At 36.1% G+C, this 20,623-nt stretch overlaps 2 protein-coding genes across 2 annotated transcripts; both read right to left on the bottom strand.

The window, feature by feature from the left end:
• Positions 1–1,986: 1,986 nt before the first annotated feature.
• Positions 1,987–9,008, bottom strand: LOC116737632 (cytochrome P450 2F2-like). Its single transcript, XM_032590921.1, has 11 exons — positions 8,762–9,008; positions 7,538–7,700; positions 6,411–6,572; positions 6,166–6,326; positions 5,436–5,504; positions 5,072–5,176; positions 4,830–4,968; positions 3,275–3,360; positions 2,970–3,071; positions 2,729–2,870; positions 1,987–2,654 (listed from the first exon to the last, which is right to left on the bottom strand). Exons 1-11 carry the CDS (start codon positions 8,921–8,923, stop codon positions 2,467–2,469), a joined length of 1,479 nt encoding a protein of 492 aa, XP_032446812.1. The 5' UTR covers positions 8,924–9,008; the 3' UTR covers positions 1,987–2,466.
• A 1,420-nt stretch (positions 9,009–10,428) lies between these two features.
• On the bottom strand, positions 10,429–18,906 carry LOC116737636 (cytochrome P450 2F2-like). Its single transcript, XM_032590937.1, has 11 exons — positions 18,580–18,906; positions 16,765–16,927; positions 15,211–15,363; positions 14,909–15,066; positions 14,489–14,557; positions 14,107–14,211; positions 13,197–13,335; positions 12,094–12,179; positions 11,647–11,748; positions 11,438–11,579; positions 10,429–10,999 (listed from the first exon to the last, which is right to left on the bottom strand). Exons 1-11 carry the CDS (start codon positions 18,739–18,741, stop codon positions 10,812–10,814), a joined length of 1,467 nt encoding a protein of 488 aa, XP_032446828.1. The 5' UTR covers positions 18,742–18,906; the 3' UTR covers positions 10,429–10,811.
• Positions 18,907–20,623: the final 1,717 nt, after the last annotated feature.

Genomic DNA, 20,623 nt, shown 5'->3' with positions numbered 1-20,623 from the left:
TTTTAAAGCTATATAATTATTAGGAAAAATACCAAACTTAAATCTTGAAAACTACTTGTAGACATAGCAAATGGTTTATCCTATACTCCAAATTAGTGGAATAACATGATTTAATAGACCAGAAATAAAAGTAGAAATACTACAGTCAGACTACAGTTCCAAAACAGTGCAGAAAATAATAATAATAATAATTATTATTATTAAAAACTTCTTCTGTTCGCTGATCCAGATGTGTAATCTATGTGAGAAGTTATTTTCTTTTTTTTTCTCTCTCTGACCAACATTAAACAAAACTAAATTTTTGTAATGTAATGTTTGACTTTGCTGCAGTTTGGTTCTTTGAATTCAGAAGTTTGCATATATTTCTGTAGCAAATGCAATTTGGGCCGAATGTATACATGCTTCCAGAAAATTTCCACAACAGTTTGCTGAAATTTTGGCCCATTCCTCACAACAGGTCTTTGCTCCTTTGTGAGCAAAAGATCTTGCTCACAAACATCTTTTCAGCTGTATGTGACTGAGATCATGACTCTGGAACATGGATTTTGCTGTTCTTAAATCCATATTTGATGGTTTAGGTCACCATTGTCCAAGACCCATTCAGCTATGTGGCTCATATCTTCAGATGTTGCTTCAATATTTCCACGTTTTTTCCACATGATAAACCAAAATGATCTTGCAAACCAACAGAAAGGTTGGTTTTTTTGTACTTTACTGGGATATTTAACCCACTCATTATTAGCTTATCAAGATTGAGTTGAAGTTTTTCATCTCTGTAATACTCTGTGTTTAGTCCAGGTTAACTAGGTGTGGGTTAGTGGATTTACACCAAACCTTTTCTTACTTTCTCAAAGTCCTATAAGAGGTTCTCTAAGTTCAAATGCAGCAGGTTCCCCAGTAGAGGCAGACTGGGGGGTCCTGGTAGGAAGTTCTTGGGTCTTTGAGGTTTGAGTTTCAGAATGAAGAAAACACAGAGCCACAACAGAAATAGTGAAACAAACATGGTGGTTCAGATTGTATTAAACTGAACTGCAAAGCTGCTCGAGTTTTTATGAAAGAGCAGCTCAGCTCTCAGTGCTTTGCTTGTGTACTTTGATTCTTTGTATTTAGAGCGAAGGAGGAAATCAAATATGAATGGAGAACTGTCTACAGCAACAGGAAGTGAGGTATATGGGCGGTATTTTCTTTGGGCTAACACAGTCACATTAAAAAACCATTTTGAAAAAACCTTTTAGAATAAGTTATTTTTGATCTTAATTAGTTAATCTGACATACTGAAAAAACTCCTTTATTTTATAAAAACATTTAGCTGCAACTCAGAGAAACAATTGCAGTTGTCTCAATAATTGCAATGCCTTGTGTGTGTTCATTTATTTTAAGTTTTATTTTAAACATGTTCTTGAGCACAAGTGCCATATGACAATGCAAACGAAAACCTATAGTGTTTTTGTTTTAAGAGTTTTAAACTGCTGCTTTTCTACATAGCAGCTTGCTGTGCTACAGTGCTAACACTAAGCTGTTCATAAAAGGGAACTGAATTTTCAGGGACAAATTCACAGCTATTTTCTGAATCCATACAAACTACAAATAACATTTTGCATTTTTCATCTCTTAAAACAAAACCAAATGTAAAATGCTGCCATCTGCTGGGGCTGATGGGCAAGTTTGTCTCTGTGCAATTTAGTGGAATCTGCTTTGTGAATCTGGTGCAGAAATGAAGCAAATAAATAAAAACAGTTCAAACAAATCCAAATAAACTCCCTCCAATAATGTCTGCAGACCAATTTTCATAATGACACTATATGTTCAAGGTGACTCTCTGTCAATGAATGCTTTCAATAAAATACCAACTTAAATGTAATTTGTCCCCCGTTGTTTCTCCAAATGTGTGCTGCAAGTTTTCATACAACATGTAACATATAAACTCACAAAGAAACAATTGAATGGAAGAATGAAAACTCTTTGGTCTTGAAAAGATTTTTTTATGTAAGCATTTATTCATTAGCAGCAGTACTAAAATACATTGATTATTTTGAATTTTTTTATCCAGTCTTTTATTCCTCATCTGTAACTGCGTTTCCATTTACCTTAAAATTGTGCAAATTGGAATCAAAGATAAATTTGCTTAATGGAAACTCAACAATTTTGAAAAAACTAATTTTTTGTTAAAAGGTTTTAGCACTAGCAAGAGGTGGTTTTACAGCTGTATAGAAATTTGTGTATTTTGTAAAACTGAAATGGAAACACTTTTTTTTGTGATGTCTTGATGCCAGTAGTAACGGCGGAAAAGATGAAGAAGACAGGAGGTAGTGGAAGGATGATGGTGTGGCATGCTCTGGAACAAACTTTTTCATCCATGATTTTAATGGCAACATCACAGTTGGGATTTTTTTCCCCCCCCAACATTAGCGGAAAACTGAAAGTTTTATGTACATTTGTAAGGGAAACACGGTTAGTTTCTGCTCCTCACTGTTTGGACCTCAGTTGGACCTTCATGTAGTAAGGTTTTGGCGTTAGAGTGACTCCATAGACTGGAGTGAAATCTGGTTCTCCTGCATCCTCTGGCCAGATGAACTTAAACTTCCTTAGCAGAGTCACAGTGATGAGGAAGAGCTCCATGCGGGCCAGACCCTCTCCCATACACATCCGAGGACCTGGAAGAGAGAAACCACAAGATCCAACCCACACTTCAAGGTGGTTACCTCAACCGTGACACATCTCAGTTTACCTGCAGAGAAAGGCATGAAGGCCTCAGGTTTGACAAACTCTCCCTGTTCATTCAGGAAGTTTTCAGGTTTGAACTCATGAGGGAATTTCCACTGTCCCTCTTCTCTCAGGACTGAGGTCAGGTTCTGGATGATCATTGTACCCTGAAGAGAAGCATAAATATCAAATGCCGAAATCAGATGGTCTTTGTTTTAGTGTCCCTCTTGCAAAAAAAAAAACTTGAAGAAACTTTCCTCACCTACCTTGGGAATGGAGAATCCCATGAGCTCTGTGTCCTTAGTGGTGCAGTGGAAGACACTGAGAGGAACCGTGTTTGCAATCCTCTGGATCTCATGGATCACAGCCTGGATGAAGGAATATTTTTGACACATTTTCTGACTTGAAGTAATAAAACGTGTTTCTAAGTGTAATTGTTTGGTTATTATTGCATTTAATAAATTTGAATTCCAAAGGGTAAATGAAGCAACAAGATCAAATAGGAAGTGGCTACAAGAGAAAGAAAAACTATTTCACAGAGTTACTAAGTTATATTTTGTTGCTATAGTACCTGGACGTAAGGCATGCTGTTTCTGTCCTCAAAACAGACCCGGTCCTTTCCCTCCAGAACCTGGTCTATCTCTTGCTGACATCGTTCTGAGGGAGGAATAAAAATACAGAAGCATCAGTCGTTCCACATCCCACATGTTCCGTTTCTACACTTTTCTGCTCTGGTCCAGTTATTTAATCTGCAGCACCACCGTTATTTCTGTTACTGTTATCCCCAGGACTATCAATTGAAATTACTCCTCCTGGGACACTTGAACCCCTCAACTGTCACCCTCAAAATGCTGGATCTTACCAAGTTTGGGAAAGTTTCTAGTGCAAATATGTTAATACACCTGAAATAAGACAAAACAAACTAATATGTAACTCTTCAGCAAGAGCTTGTTGTCCCAGAAGTTCCTGCGATAAACAATAGTATTGTTGTTTTGAGACCATTTTCATGCAATATAATGGTAATTAGGGGTGTAGCGATACCATAATCTCATGATACGATACGATATTTTGATCACGATACGATATGTATCACGATAATTGGCAACCGATACAATTTGCTGCACTTTTATGATTTTCTGAAAAATTTTAGAAGGACAGAGTGATTTTAGTGACATTCTGTGTTCCATAGACTTGGATTTAATTAACTGAAAACTGATTAAAAGCACCAACTACACAATACCTGACTCTGATTGGACAGAGTCTAACAGTCTGCAGCTGGACAAAATGAATCAAAGATGCAGTGAGAAAATTGCATCTTTGATTAACCAGACATGTTAAAAAGACGGTATAAGCCTATGGACCCCTATGGTTTAATGTATTGATACTCGCGGATGGAAAATCGATACCTTCCGAGGGTGGAAAAAATTGATAAATATCGTAGAATCGATATAATTATACAGCCCTAATGGTAATGACATAATAATGCAAGAGTACATTCTCAAAGATTAATAAACTTTAAATTCTAATGAACATTTAACACTGGAACTGGAAGACATTTTAAATATCCAAAATACATAAACAAAGCAACAGAAACAACAAATGAAATGAGTTATTAAGTGTGTGTAAACAAAATTGACCTTCAAAAATAAAAGGTTAGTTGAGACCAAATCACCAGACTGGAAATGTTTGTCCTCCAGTTTTTGGTAGAAAGAGAGAAGAAAGAGAAAAACAATAAATAATTAAATTGGAAATTATTTTGCTTCTTCTAAGTTATCATGTGATTAACTGAAAGATTGCTTATTGTGACAGGCCTAGTAAATCATTTCTTAATACTGATGAAAAATATTCATCAATATTTGATGAATAACATGGGTAAAGCATCTTGTAGGTGAAATAATCTGCCAGTGGAACTAACTATGTTTTTCATCATAAAGGAAATATTTGTTTAAAATAAGCTCCTATGTCTTACTGACAGGTTACTGGTGAATTAGTTTTGCCTTATTTCAAGTGTACAAAGATATTTGCACTACAAACTAGACAAAAATACTTGATTAGATTTTGTGTCTTTCCAGTGACTGAACTTAATTAGTAATAAACAGAATGATGGAGCCTGAATTGAAGCATACCTTGGACATGTGGGTAGTTCATCAGGTAGAGAAATCCTGTCAGCAGGGTGTTGGACGTCGTGTCAGTCCCAGCGAAGTGAAGATCCAGGCTGTAAATCATGAGCTGAGCTTCTGAAAAGGAGGAACCGTCATCGCTTCTCTGAAAAGAGGACAGCTTGTGATTATTATAAACATAATACACTGGAGGTGATGAACTTAGTGAGTTTCTTATGTAGGTCTCACATGTTGGATGACTTACAAACCTTTTCCAGTTCATCCAGGTAACAGTCAACAAAGTGCCGAGGATCCCCAGGAACTCTGGTCTTCTTGTATTCAGTGACCAAGCAGTTAATATAGTTCTGGCAAATCTAAAGAAAATATTTTTTTGTTATGGAAATGGTATACATCATAAAGCTGTTGCTAAAGGTTTTCTCAGTCAGACAAATTTCATGTTTTACAGACTTTATATATTTACTTTCTGAGTTGCCAGTGATTAGAAACAAATTCGTTACAGTTCTTAAATGAATTAAAAAAAAAATCACAACACGGATGGAAAAACTGAAGCAAAAATAGCTGGAAATGCAGAAATACTTGGTTATTTACTTGGTAGAAAAATATTGTTTTTACCTCTGCATTCTTAAAGGCCTTTCTGAATGGCAGCGGGAGGTTACGGCAAATGGGGATAGAATCATATATCTATAAAGAAAAAGAAATTACATTATCTGAAGAGAAATATGGGTATTTATTTCCAACAGCTAAATATTTCACAGTTTCATTTAAACACAAATCTACCACAGCATATTTGGGTCATTGTAGATAGAAAAGAAAAAAATAAATAGATAAAATAGAAACAAATAGAGAAAAAAATTTTCACCAAAAGACTCAGAAATGTTGAGATTATTTTACAAATTTTCTAGAAAAAAAATACATGGACATTTAAATTTTTGGACGTTTTCAGAGTTTTTCATGGCAAATTTTCAACTTTTCAAATTGTAAATGTCCATTCATTTTCTACAAAATTTCTGAGATTAATCTAAAAATTTCTCCTCTACGACGGCCCTAATACTGTCATACAAATCACCCTGCTAGTAGAAATTGTTTTAATAGCCAGATATAATGCATTTTATCAATAAGCAACATAACAGCCAGCTGTGACTCAGTGCGAAGAGTAATAGTTTTGCAATCGGAAAGTTGTGGGTTTTAATTCTAACTTCTTGCCCCATGTTTATGTATATATTAGCACATTGCATCACAAATATGTCACTACGTTACATGCAAGACTTTGATAGCATTATGAATTAAATTTTCTACTTTGGGGGGAGAAGTGTACGGCCCCTTCTTTAACTCAGACACTCACCATGGCCCAGGGTCCATTGGCTATCTTGGCATTTTCAGTGAAGCACTGAACAATCGTTTTGATCATGTCATCGTCGTACTCGTAGCGCTTTCCGAACAGAACCTGGCAGATGATGTTGGAAGCGGCATTATGGAACATGACCCTAGGACTCAGAGTTTTACCTGTATGAAAATCAAAACAGACATTTAAAACAGGCTACAGAACAGAGCACAGAGAGTTGCTGCATGGAGTAACCAATGACGTACCGATGCTGCCCTCCAGTGTTTTAATAGTGTGTTGAATCTCATCATGAATTCTGTCCTCCATTGATTTCTTTCCCAGACCGAAATTCCTCAAAGTCATCAGAGCGAAGCGGCGATGCTCTCGCCAGCTTGGGCCATAATCTGCCAGAATCACTCCAACACCACCTGCAGCAACACAGAAACACAAAAACACATTCACATTTATTATTTTAGCCTTTAAACCACAGGTGTCAAACTCCAGTCCTCAAGGGCCACTGACTGCAGATTATAGATGAGCCACAGGTACAAAACACTGGAATGAAATGGCTTCATTACCTCCTCCTTGTGTAGATCAGTTCTCCAGAGCCTTAATGACCTAATTATTCTATTCAGGTGGTGCAGCAGAGGCACATCTAAAAGTTGCAGGACACTTGAGTACTGGAGTTTGACACCCCTGCTCTAAACCTTTCTATGACCAGGTTGCATCGGCTTTTATTTTTAGCTCTCTATGCTCTTTCATATTTTCAGGGTACACAGAACCAAAAGCGATCCGCACCATCTTTGTAGGCAAGCGCTTGTGCAATGCATAGCGGACCGATGGCTTCTAGACCAACAAAAAGAAAATATGTGGACACTCTTGACCAATGTGTGAGAGAAAATACATGAACAAAATGGATGCTGTCAGGATCGACCCGTATGAGACAGAGAGGGAAAATATGTCAGACAAGGTGCCTCCCTTCTCCTACTAATTAAACTGCCAAGTGAACACAACACAACACAACATAACATAACTGCCTGCAAAGATGGCTGTCAGTTACAAAGTTCACAGAAATATTGCCTGCCATTGTTCTTGCTCTGTTTTTTGTGCATTTTCACTTGATTTTTGCAAAGTTTATGAGAACAATTCAAATCACAAGTCTAACTAAAGGTGGGAGACTTGTCAAATTTTGAAAAAGGTATAAAATAGTGAAAGAGATCTTGTTTTGCAGGGACTATATTGAACACCACCGAATGCTGTCTTTGTGAGAACTTTGTGAGAAGACAAATCAAATATTTGAATCAAGTGTGATGAAACAGGGACCAATATAAACAGTAAAAAACACAAAAATAAGCCCTCAAACATTGGTTATCTAATGTAATGTAATACCTACCATTCCTACAGGAAACATCGTTGACAAACAAGTCTTGGGGTCGTCCAGAAAAATCCGCACCCTTGATCACCATGGCTTCTTTCATGGCCTTCAGCCCGTTCAGAATCACAGCTGGTCTCGGACCGATGTAAATACTGTAGATCTTTCCATAAGATTTGCTCAGCTGGGAGGGAAAAATAAAATGTCAGTGATTTTTAAACACCTGTCCATCCTTGGTATTGTTCTGTAATTTAAGATTTGCATACAGGTGTATTATTCAAAGTTTCACAATGTTAAAAAGTGAATTCATTTTATTGGTTTATTTCCACAACTGTAACTCTTGTAGATTAGTTACTTATGCTAGCTCTAAAATTGTTTATTTCTGTTCATTTCAGCTTCCAAGCGATAATCAAAATTTTGTTTCTCATAAAATTTGAGTATTTCACATTTTTAAAAATTATATACATCATGTTATAATTATTGAAATTTTCTGCGTAACATTAAATTTCTGAATTTAAAAATTACAACAAATTAGCTCTGATGTCATAATTTATTGAGATGCATATGTAGAGTAATATTCAATAAATGCAATTAATGTTCCGATCAGTCCTGTTAGTCAGATTTGAAAATAATATCGCTTACATTCAGCTCACATTTCTGCATAAAAAATTGTTTCAATTGTGATCTAATATTGTAATCTTGAATGTGATTTTTAGATTAATTTTAATGGAAAATCATCATAATTAGCCAATTTAAAGTCTTGAAAGAATAAGTCTTAGCATAGTTAATCTGTTTGACTTAGCGAATTGAGTTGCAAAAATGAATAACCTTTCAATAATATTCTGATTTACTGAACAATTTGCAGTGAACTGTGTTGTGAACATTTAAGTATATTTGTGTGATTTATTTCATGCTATGATATAAACTTAGACTAGAATATAATAGACTAGAATAAACTAGAATGTGATTTATTGAATAAGAACTATGCACACACTGGCTTATCAAGTCCTCTGTGCATAAACTCTAACACTGGTTGGCATTATTCCAAGTGTGCAGACAGTTTTGCTGATATTATTCAATCACCTGTAGTTTGTAAAAGAAGTTTCCTACAGAGAGATCAAGTATTAACACTTCTCAAATGTATTGATTTCACCATTCAGCTTTACTGGAACTCTTGCAATCCTAAATCAAACGTCGCTACTGTCATTTAAGACATTTAAACAACAAACTGCATTGATTTCGTACCCTGTCAAAGTCCTTCAGTGGGTTGTCCAGGCTCAGGTTCAAAAGGTTCCCCAGGACAGGCAAGATGGGGGGTCCTGGTGGGAAGTTCTTTGGCCTCTGAGATTTGAACAGGATGATGACGAACCAAACAAAAAGCCATAGCAGAAATATTGATACAAACATGTTTCTATATGAAGAGGAAAAAAGACAGGTCTGACAGGTAGCAACAGAATTAAGCTGCTGCGGTTAGCCCTGCCCAGTTTGCTTAAGGACTTTGTTTCTCTGTATGAACTATTTGGCTTAGATGTAAAGTCCACTGATAAGCTAACGACGTAGATAAAGAGCGCAGGAACCATCTGTTCTACCAGAGGTAAACTTAGGTGACCTTTACTGGGACCAGTCTGGCTCACCTAAAATACCTTCAACATAAAGTGTTGGTTTTTTCCACTACTTTCCACTTAATCCATTCTGAATACTGAGCGTTATTGTGCTTTGGTTCATATAAACTCTGGTATTAAATACAATAGTGGCAGGGTGTGGTTTGAGCACAAGTACAAGGGAAAGCCTTGGGACAGGGAAGGCTGTCCCGGCCAAGAACAGAACTCTGCATGCTTCCTGGTATCAGTCACTAAAACCCTCGAAGACAGAGCACATCACCCCGGTTCTGAAGTCCACTGGCTCAGAAAACATACTTTAAAATACTTTTGTTTATAAATCACCGTATTGAGTGGCTTAGCACCAGAATACATTAAAGATCTGTTGTTGTTGTATCAACCTTCAGACCACTCTGACCTTCTGGTTCTGGTCTGCTCTGCATCCCCAGAACCAGAACTAAACATGAAGAACCACCATTCAGGTTTTATACTCCTCTAATCTGGGATAAACATGGAGAAAAGTTCGTATTTGAAGAGGATTCAAATGAAATACATTGGCTGGTCTGATAAATATATTGCAGCTTCCACATTAAAACAGATCCTGTCTCTATTTGAGGTAAAACATAAAGGGGACATATTATGCAAACTTAACATTTTGTACCTTTTTTGTACTTCCTTGTTGGTTTCTACTGCTCCTAAAAACAGCCCAAGTGCTTGAAAAAAAAACACCCCAAAAGTTTTTTGGCAATAAATTCATGTTCTTTGGTGTTTGGAAAATGAACCGTTTCTAAAACCTTCAGTATGTAAAGTCATAAATCAGCAGGCACAGCACCAGTATCACACAACCCAAGCTGAGCTCCAGCATATTTGGTCAGCTGGTTTCAACTCTGTACAATGGCTGCTGGAAAACACAGCAGCTCGTATAAATGTTCAGATTTTCATTGAGAGGGCCCAAAAAAGAAAAGATCAGAAAGGAGTAAATCAGAGGTTCACTTAAGTTGAGTTTTTCTGATGAACTTAGGAAGGCAAGGCTGAGATGTTTTTGATGTGTAAAGGAACAAACAGGGAAGACAAAAGAAGGAAGACTTCAAAAACATTCATGTATTTAGTGAAACAGAATCTAAAGAGGAGAATGTGAAGGACAGGCTGAGGTGGAAACTGATAATTATCCAACGGAAGAGAGGAAGTTGAAAGTTAGCATATTATCCAAAATAAATAAATAAATGTTTTGTGGACACTTGTTAATATATTCTGACTCGGATTGACAAGACATTGGTTAGTTGCCCCTTTCAAAATAATATGTTCACAAACAGATAAAGTGAGAAACTCTTTTGATCTTTTCATTTAGTTTCAACAATCAAGGCCAAAATAAAAACTCCTGCATTAGTGCAAGTTTTGGTGCCATACACTCATGCGAAATACAATGAGAGTTAGGTAAACAGTAGGTTTTTCCTTTCATTTCTAAAATGTTCCCTATATACATAACAAATATTTCTGGAAAGTTCTTTGTTCATTAAGGAAAATGTTGTAGTAATTCCTCCATGCCTGTATGTGGCGATGTAGCAGTCACTGAAATACACCATAAAAATGCTCACTCAAATAAAAGTAAGCTTGTTAAACATTAAGAGTTGCTTAGTGGCAGTTATTTAGTTTTCAGTTGTAAATTGCTCATTAAACTCAGAATTTCTCTGCCGTCCTCATACTGAAGATCTCAGCTGGACCTTCATGTAGTAAGGTTTTGGCGACTGAGTGACTCCATAGACCGGAGTAAAGTCAGGTTCGCCTGCATCCTCTGGCCAGATGAACTTAAACTTCTTCAGCAGAGTCACAATGAAGAGGAAGAGCTCCATTCGAGCCAGACCCTCTCCCAGACAAACCCGAGGACCTGGAAGACACAAAAAAAGATTAATTTCACTGACTTATCAACTCAGATGTACAAAGATGTATTGGGGTCATTGCCCCAATACATCTTTACAATACAATAGGATTAAATTTCCCATAAAGAATAATCTCAGAAATCTTCTAGGAAAAACGAGAATTTTTCTGAGCTTCCAGTAAAAAATTTGCATGAAAGAAACAGAAATTTTTAGATTAATCTCAGAACATTTCTAGAAAAAATCTTGGAAATTTCTGAACTCCAAAAGTTGAAAATTTGTAAAACTGAAAAATCCTAGAAGTTTCTAAAAAAAAAAAACTAGACTTTTGAAACTCAGAATTTTTTTTTCTAGAAAATTTCTGAAATTAATCTCAAAATTTCACAGTTTATTGGCGAAATATTTAATCCTTTTATTTTCTATCTACGACGGCCCTCATTTCATTTTACCTGCAGAGAAAGGCATGAAGGCCTCAGGTTTGACAAACTCTCCCTGTTCATTCAGGAAGTTTTCAGGGTTGAACTCATGAGGAAATTTCCACTGTCCCTCTTCTCTCAGGACTGAGGTCAGGTTCTGGATGATCATTGTACCCTGAAACCAAACAGACAGCATGATGGCATTACTGTTCCTCTTATGAAGTCATTAATGTTTAACTCACTTTGGGAATGGAGTATCCCATGAGCTCTGTGTCCTTAGTGGTGCAGTGGAAGACACTGAGAGGAACTGTGTTGGCAATCCGCTGGATTTCATGGATCACAGCCTGATTTAACACAAATTTTCTATCATTAAATTCAAGCACAGACAAATAAAACCAGAAAAACAAAAAGGCTTAGAGTTACAATTGGAAAACAGTTCAAGCATAAAACATTTTTAAGCTCCGAAAACCAGATTTCTTATGCAAATATTTGTTTAATTTATAAAGTTCTTCTGTTTGTCTCCTTGAGATCATACATCATAATCAGAGTTACAGGGGCAACCTCTGCAGGTGAGTGCAGCATCCCAAGATGTAGGACTGCTTTTAAAAAACTGCTTTCTCTTTTGTTGCTATGAATGATGCCTGACGTTCTGAATAGAAATCAGAAATAAATCATCTGATGTGCTCTACCTGCACATAAGGCATGCTGAGTCTGTCCTCGAAGCTGGCCCGATCCTTCCCCTGCAGCACCTGGTCGATCTCCTGCTGACATCGCTCTGAGGAATCCAGTGTTGCTGCATGTTACTGCACAACTTAAACCGTAATAAAATACACTTATCCCTGGCTCATGTAAGGAGAATACTGAATAGTCAGGCGATTAAAGCAAAACTGAAGCAGCAGTGAAAACAAACGGTCACAAAGATGACAGAAGGAACTGTTTTCTACTTTGTTTTTTTTCTTTTTCTCTTTCCTAAGCTTTTCCAACTCTAAAATTTACACTTTGTGGTCAAATAAGACTCTCAGGTACACTAAATAAAACTGACAATAAGACTATGACTCTTGGTTTTTATGACTCAAAAACCAAGCGTCATAGTGCACCTCAGATCTAAATATTTAAATACTAGATCAGCCTAATACCATTTTTAAAACATTGCTAAAAAATAAAAAATAAAAGGAGTTACCTGACCAAACAAGGACAAATAAACACTCAAGCCTATTTTTATTTTCAGGATGTTAAATTATTGTAATAGCATTTTCATTAGTCTTTATAATAAAAAATGATCAATCAGATAGAGTCCTGCCCATCATCATCATCATCATCATCATCTACTATAACTCTTAATACAAGTTACAACATTTGATTTCCCTTTGGGATCAGGAAAGTATTTCTGAATTAGAACAAAAATGTTCTGCAGGAACATTTTCATTTTTATGTTATATATCATGCTTAAATTTTATTATTGCTCTTTTAATATATTTATTATATTAATTCTAAGTTTATTTACTTCTTTACAGAACTTTGCATCACCTTGTATTTGAATTGGCTTCCACATCAAGTCATACTTGGGGAATTTATTAATATTAATGTTAATTGTGGTACCAATTCAGCCCCTTCCTTCCCTCTTGGATGGCAATACTTATCACTGATTTTTGTGACCATTTGTGTTTGCAATAAACCACAAGAAGCGGAAAGAGAAAGCAGATGTTTATGTCGAAAACAATAAAAAGATTGCTACATTTAACCTGACACAAAAACATTGCATTTATGGGCATGTAAGCGTTGTTGAGGTTACCTTGTATGTGTGGGTAGCTCATCAGGTAAAGAAATCCTGTGAGCAGAGTGTTGGAGGTGGTGTCAGTCCCAGCAAAATGTAGATCCAGAATGTAGTTTATGAGCAGTTCCTCTGAAAATGAAGAACCGTCATCCTTCCTCTGCAGACGGGGACACAGAACAATGCAAGGCAAACTAAATTAAGATAATTACCCTGAGTTATACTTTAAGAAATGCACCAGGAGTCCCAGAAAATTAAATCCTTCAGTCATTTCAAATTAAAGTCAACTTATGTTGGACACAATCCGCATGTATTTGTGCATTTCCGTCATGCATACATGTCGGATAACTAAACCAATTTAATATCAATCCAAGACCCGTCATAAATGCTCAGGCTAGATAGCATGGCCACGGATGATGAAGGATAAACAGTTTTCCTGGAATGCTAAGTTGTTTCTGCACCACTAGCACATTTAGCAGCTCTTACATAAACATGATTGACAGCACTAAGATCCTCCTCTTGGCTCTGATTGGTGCATTTCAGATGCAGGACATGGATGAGATCTGTCTCATATTATACTGCCAGGACACAGTGACAATTTTAACATATTTGGTAAAAAAATTTGTAATAAAAGTTACCCCAGATTTTTTAAAATCTGTATAAAAGGCTCGTCTCACATTTACCCAAAAACATTCTGATGATTCCAAAGAATTTTTCTAAAGTACTTTGCAGACTGATGAGACAAAAGTGGCGTTTTCTGGACCATGTTGGTTCTGTTACATCTGATATAAATCTAATACCACACACCACTTTGGGAAAAGACGATCAATCATGGTCTGGTGGACTTTGAGTTTAGTTTTATGATGTTGTGAAGCCTGATTGAACACAGCTTCTATGTTTTAAATAGAGTTGACTTTTATTACATACACACCTTATCTAATTCATCCAAATAGCAGTCTAGGAAGTCCCGAGGCTCACCGGGGACTTTGGTCTTCTTGTGCTCCTTCAGCAACTCGATTGCAATATTCTGACAAGTCTAAACAGAAAAGCCATTCAAAGCAAAGAAATTTAGAAAATTATGGAGATTTCTATCATGCATTTTTACATCAACACCCAAAGACAAAAGGCAGGTGAGATCCAGGAAATGCTGTGTTTGTTTGTGTACTTTTTATTTAATGTCTACTGTCCAGCAGTGAATTGTTACCTGAAAGTGACAGATTTACTTTCACAAGTGAAGCATTACGGTTTTGCTATAATGCTCATCTCCCCACCACAAAAGTGTGTTTAGTTTAGCAGAAACTTTGTTCCATTACCTTATAGTTTCTAAAGGCAGTTTTGAATGGAAGTGGCAAACTGCGAGTAATGGGAAGAGAATCGTAAAGCTGAAAAGAGAAACAAGACATTAAGTTATATTCCTCATAAATTCTGGTTTGTTTCACACCAACTGGTATGAACAGATTTATTTCATAAGTATGGCATCTGAATTCAAACAGGAGACAGATCTGACCTGACCTGAACTACAACAAGCAGATACTACAATTTTAAACTGAGATGAACACATAGAAAGGCCTTGTTTTAACAGATGAGGTCAAAAGATTTGTTATAATGAATATCTGACAGAAATACTTGAGTTATAACCAAGATTAGGCGCTTTCCATCGTCTCGGCAGGAAAAATTTAGTTTAATTTAGAAATGATTTAGTTCTAGCAACTCAGAGATGGATTTTGACTCACCATTGCCCAGGGTCCGTTGGCAATCTTTGCATTCTCGGTGAAGCACTGAACGATAACTTTAATCAGCTCATCATTGTATTCGTAGCGTTTACCAAACAGAACCTGGCAGATGATGTTGGAAGCTGCATTATGGAACATAACCTGTGGACTCAGTGTGCCTGCAAAAATGATGAAAAAACAGAAAATAATTTGATTAAATAAAATAAATTAAATTAAAATGAGAAAATTTTAAGAAACAGATCATTTTTGATCATGTAAATGTTGCAGAAAGTAAAGTATACTCAAACTCAAAGATGAAATACCTGTGCTCTGTTCTAGAGTTTTGATTGTGTATTGAATCTCATCATGAATTCGGTCTTCCATTGACGCTTTGCCGAGACCAAAGTTTCTCAGGGTCATCAGAGCAAAGCGCCGATGCTCTCTCCATCTCAGACCATAGTCTGCCAGAATCACTCCTGAAACAAACGTGGGAACACAAAGATTTACACTCACAAAATATATTTTATACATATTTATGTCAGATTAGAGCTGAAATAACTGAATGGAATGAATACAAAGGATTACAATGGCTTTCCATGCACAAGTTAAGTCACCTTTGAGTAAAAACTCCAAAATATTTAGGTTAATCTCAAATTTCTCAGTTTGAACAGTCAAAAACTCAAGAAATGCTTAGATAAATCTCAGACATTTTCTAGATAAACTTTGAAATTTCTGAGTTTCAAAACTCAAAAATCTTTAATGTTTGAAACTCATAAATTTTCAAGTTTTTCCTTAAAGGATTTCTCAGATTAATCTCAAAATTTCTGAGTTTTTCTTGCAAAAATGTTATGAATTTATTCTTAATTTATTTAGACTTTATTCTCGTAATATTATGACTTTATTAATATGGCCCCAATACTCCTTAGTACTCTAAGACACTGGGGTTTTGTATAAAAATGTGTTTTTCTTATTAAATCTTAAAATTTTAATTAATATTGTCCAAGAAGTTTAGCCTTGAAACAGCAATAGCTTGTTCCCATTTTTACGCCACCTGAAATAGTTTTGAAGTGTCTCATTTCTCTTTATCTTTCTGAAAAAATAGGAATTATTGACCATATCTCAGATGCTGGCGGCAAACTCGTTTTTGTTTTGGGCCACATGAAGATCATGAATGTTCTTAAAGGGCCAGTTGTGTCAGATTGTATCAATAAACTTGATAAATGAACTGTTAGAAACGTCTCTGCACTTGATTCTTACGTTCTTCTTAAAATTAAATAATATTGAACAGTTTCAAATTGATCAGTCCTTCCAGAATTTCACAATCAGTGATTCATGAATTTCACAATTCAGTGATTTTTTTCCCAAAACTTTTCTGATGCAAATTTAGAAACATTTACAAGAAATGTTGCAATATTTGCGCTTAAGTGTGATGATAAATGTGACTTTTTATTATTTGCAAATAATTGATCACAGCCTAGAACTTGACAACAAGTAGGACTGAGGCAGAAGTGCAGAAGTAAAATATACTGCCACCTGCAGGAAGGAGTTGCCATCACTTCCAGCCAATGTTTTTGACTATTTTCCTGGAAATTTTTCAATAAACTCAGTTTGTTGAAAGAAACGTCACAATTTGTCGATTTTGCGTGAATTTCCGCGATCGCAGTAAAAGTGGAAGCATTAACTAATGTAATTACTAATTAATAAAATTATATTTAAGCACAGAATTGTATGCATACATAGGCCTTATTTAGTCTAGAGGCCCACATAAAAAGCTATGGCTGGCCGGATTTGGCCCCCAGGCCTTATGTTTGACACATATGGATCCCTCTTAATCATCTCTTAAATGCTTCGGGATGCTTCTAGGATGTGATACCTACCTCTATTCTGGGTGACATCATTTACAAACATGCCTTGTGGTCTTCCAGCAAAATCAGCACCTTTGGCCACTATGGCCTCCTTCATGGCCTTCAGCCCGTTGAGGACCACAGCGGGTCTGGGACCCAGGAACAGACTGTATACGTTTCCATACGAGTTTCTGAGCTGTTAGGAAAACACAAAATGTCATTTTAACTGTCAACACCAATATTAGAAACATTATTAAACCAGTACTGTGTCACAGTTGAACCATTTTCAGTGAAAAATCCTAAACCACTGCATTAGAACAATCACATTTCATTGAGTTCTATTATGTTATTATATTGTTCTGTTCAGCCATTTTCCTGTATGTGAATAAAAGTCAGAAAATCTGTTGTGCAGGGTCATTAGAAATTACAAAATAGTTTCAAATGTAGAAAAAACATTGTTTTATGAATAGGTTCTCTTAAAAGTCTGTCCAGATGATGGGATGTAAATTATCGTCTCTTCACAGATTCACAGATAAAGGAGACATTAACTATTTTGTTCAGAATGCATTAATTTAATATTCAATGTAAAAAGAACAGCATTAACTGGTCCAGCGCTTAGCTTACAACAAAAACAACCCTAAGTCTGAAAATATGATGTTTGAAGCTAACACAAGTACTTTAAATGAGTCAGTATTGAAAGCTGACAAGTGAAATGTCTCAACCTTGTTATCTTTCAGTAAGGTGTCATTAATCAGTCATAATAGACCCACCCAGTAATTAGTTCACAAAGGATACAAATGACAAAACACTCCCTGATGGAAACATGCCAAATGTGTAAGAAGTCAGCTCTGACTGACTTCTGCACTGATATCATGTTTACACAAGTAAAACTCCTTTTTCTGAGCAAACTGGACTTTAAAGGCTGGAAATACAGGAAAATGTTGAATGCATTTGAGTTTCATTCTGATTATACCAGTAAAAAGACTGAAGAAAAGCAAAATAGATCAGAAATAAGATAAGGATTTTTACAGTGCATTAAGAATAACGGGGGCTGGCTGCTTCCCAAGAATACAGAGGTTATGCAATAACCTCTGTATTCAGCAGAGGGAACATTGCTTACATACAGTGGTGGGACATAAAGTGCTTGTATTTTGTTACTGTACTTAAGTACATTTTTCATGTATCTGTACTTAAGTAGATTTAATTGTGGGTACTTTCGACTTCTACATTTTACATCAAGTATCTGTACTTTCTACTTCACTGCATTTCTATAAAGCGTTGCGTTACACATTACATCCAAGATGCATTGCGCTTTTTTGATTTGTTAGTTTGAAAGTAATCCACTGCAAAGTTGGTCCACTGCAAAGCAGGAAAGTACCGTCACCCTCCCTCAAGAAGAGCAAGGCAGGTCCAAAAGGACCTGCAGAATCACTAACACCCAAAATGGAGTCAAGTAAAGGCCGTTATCCAGAAGACCTGAGCCACCCAGGGTCTTACTTAAAAGATTCATTCCAGTTAACCGGGTCAAAAAACGACTCCTGGAGATTCCTGTACCACCTTTGCCTCCCCTGAAAGCATGAACTTCTAGCATTCAAAAAAAATGTTAATATGGTGTTTTTACTTTTGCTACAGTACATTTTTGTCTGTTTATTTGTACTTTTATTTAAGTACATTGTTTGAATACTTTCTCTACCACTGCCTACATATGTGAAACTTTGGTACATTTCAGAATCATTTCTTTAAATTTGTTACAAAACTAAAGTGTTGTGCCAGCAAAAAAGTCTAATTTCAAAACATTTTACACTTGATTTCTAAGAGCAAAATTAAAAGTTAATTTATGTTTCTTACCCTCTCCAAGTCCTTCAGCGGGTTCTCCTGGCTGAGGTTGAAAAGGTTTCCCAGCAACGGCAGCGTGGGGGGTCCGGAGGGAAAGTTCTTGGGTCTCCGAGGTTTGAGCTGGAATAACAGGAATAAAATGCAGAGGCACAGGAGAAGCACAGAACCCAACATGATGGATGGGAAGCTCTGATGAACTGCAGTAGAAGTGGCTGGGTTCTGCTCTTAGTCCTGCCTCCTGTGGTTGTATTCTTTGTTCCTCTGTCCCAAAGGTGGGGCAAAGACAACCAGGTCACCCACTAGCAAAGGCTTATACTCAAAAAGTAGTGCCAGTTTTACTCAGCTTAAAGCTGCAGTATGTAACTTTAACAAAAATAAGTTTTTCCATATTTATTAAAACTGTCACCATGATGTGACAGTATAATACAAGACAGATAATCTGTGAAGAGATCCATCTCCTCTGCTTCCACTCTCTGCTGCCATTGCCATCTGAAGAAATGCTCCACTCCCAACCAAAAACAACAAATCAGAGTCAGGAGGAGGGGCATAGCGCTGTCAATCAATGCTGCTTAATGTGCTAACAACTTATTGTTACATTTATTGATAACACTTTATTTGACGGGTTGTGAATAAAACTGTCATGACAAAGTCATAAACATGACATAACACCCGTCATAAACATGAGTAAGTCTTCATGAATATTTATGACTGTTGTCATAAAGGGTCATTTGGTAAATCATTACACTTTTAATACAAAGTTGACATTATTCAAAATGTCTTCATTATGACAACTTGACATTAACCAAGAAATCATGATCCAACATAAATTTGTCATAAAAGTATCACTGATTACACTTTAAAAAGTATGTAGCTTTATGTTATTAAAGCTAAAGTGTCAATGAATTCTGCTTCATGACATTTAGTGTGAACAGGACATTATCCTCAAGCTTTACAGGCTGAAAAATTCATTAAAATGAACATTTAGCATTTAGTAATAACACACAAGAGTCATATCAATGTAACGCACTTCCATCTCAGGATACTAAAACATGCTGCTAAGGACACTGCAAATAGTTTCCACTCCTGGCTTTTTCTTCTTTCAGTTTTTTTAAGGGCTAACTTTAAAACTCTAGTTTATTCAACTCTTGGAGGTTTGACAAAATTGATCAAAAGTTAAAGACTTCCTACTGCAAGTTTATCTTTCACAAACTCACATTTCGATTCAAAATCAAAAACTCGCTAAATTTATTTATTTTAGTAGAAGACAGTAGACACTACTAAATGTGGCCCAAATGTTTTACAGTGTAAAAGATAAATCCTGCAGCTTTAAACCGGGTCCAAACTTTTTGCACTGATGGCCAAAAATCACCAAGATGAAAGCACTCAGGGGCCACAAGTAATTGTTTTTCTTTTTTTTCAGCTAAAGTGCAAAATAGCTCTATGGTGAATTTTTTTTTCTTTCTACCTGCTCTGCTATAACTTTTATTTTAATTTAAAAAGTCAGAAAAGGGCTCTCAAAGTTGTACAGTTTACTTAGTCGTTAAGGTGCCTTTTTTTGTTTTGTTACCAGCAACAGAAATGAGAACCGTCTGTGAAAACCCTTAGCTGTATTCAGCCAATTTTAATTATTCATTTACAAACAGATTGTCCAGACATTTCAGTTTCTTTGATCACCATCAACTGTTGGCTAAAATGTTACATTAGTGTTTCATGTTGTTTAAACTAATACCAAACTTGCAGCATATTTAGAATAGCATACTGCAAATCCAACATTACTTATATGTTTAAAATTGAGTTAAACTAATTTAATGTAAAAAATACTTTACATGGAGCAGTGTTTCACTGGTAAATGTAGGAAACCAGCGCCCCCTGCTGCCAATAGCGAGCATTACCCTGACTGTTAATTGGACTAAATGTAATTGCAGGGCTTTATCAATTCACAATGCACTTCATGATATTTTTCCAAATTGATTTCACGCACAGACACATAATTTATTGGGTTGTTTTGCTCCACAATAATACACAAGTGAACAAAATGGACAAAATGTTCCCTGTT

This window comes from Xiphophorus hellerii, chromosome 2, assembly GCF_003331165.1.
Source record: "Xiphophorus hellerii strain 12219 chromosome 2, Xiphophorus_hellerii-4.1, whole genome shotgun sequence".
Lineage (NCBI taxonomy): Eukaryota > Metazoa > Chordata > Actinopteri > Cyprinodontiformes > Poeciliidae > Xiphophorus > Xiphophorus hellerii.
Note: the sequence above shows the minus strand (reverse complement) of the source record. Positions and strands in the feature narration are given on the sequence as shown.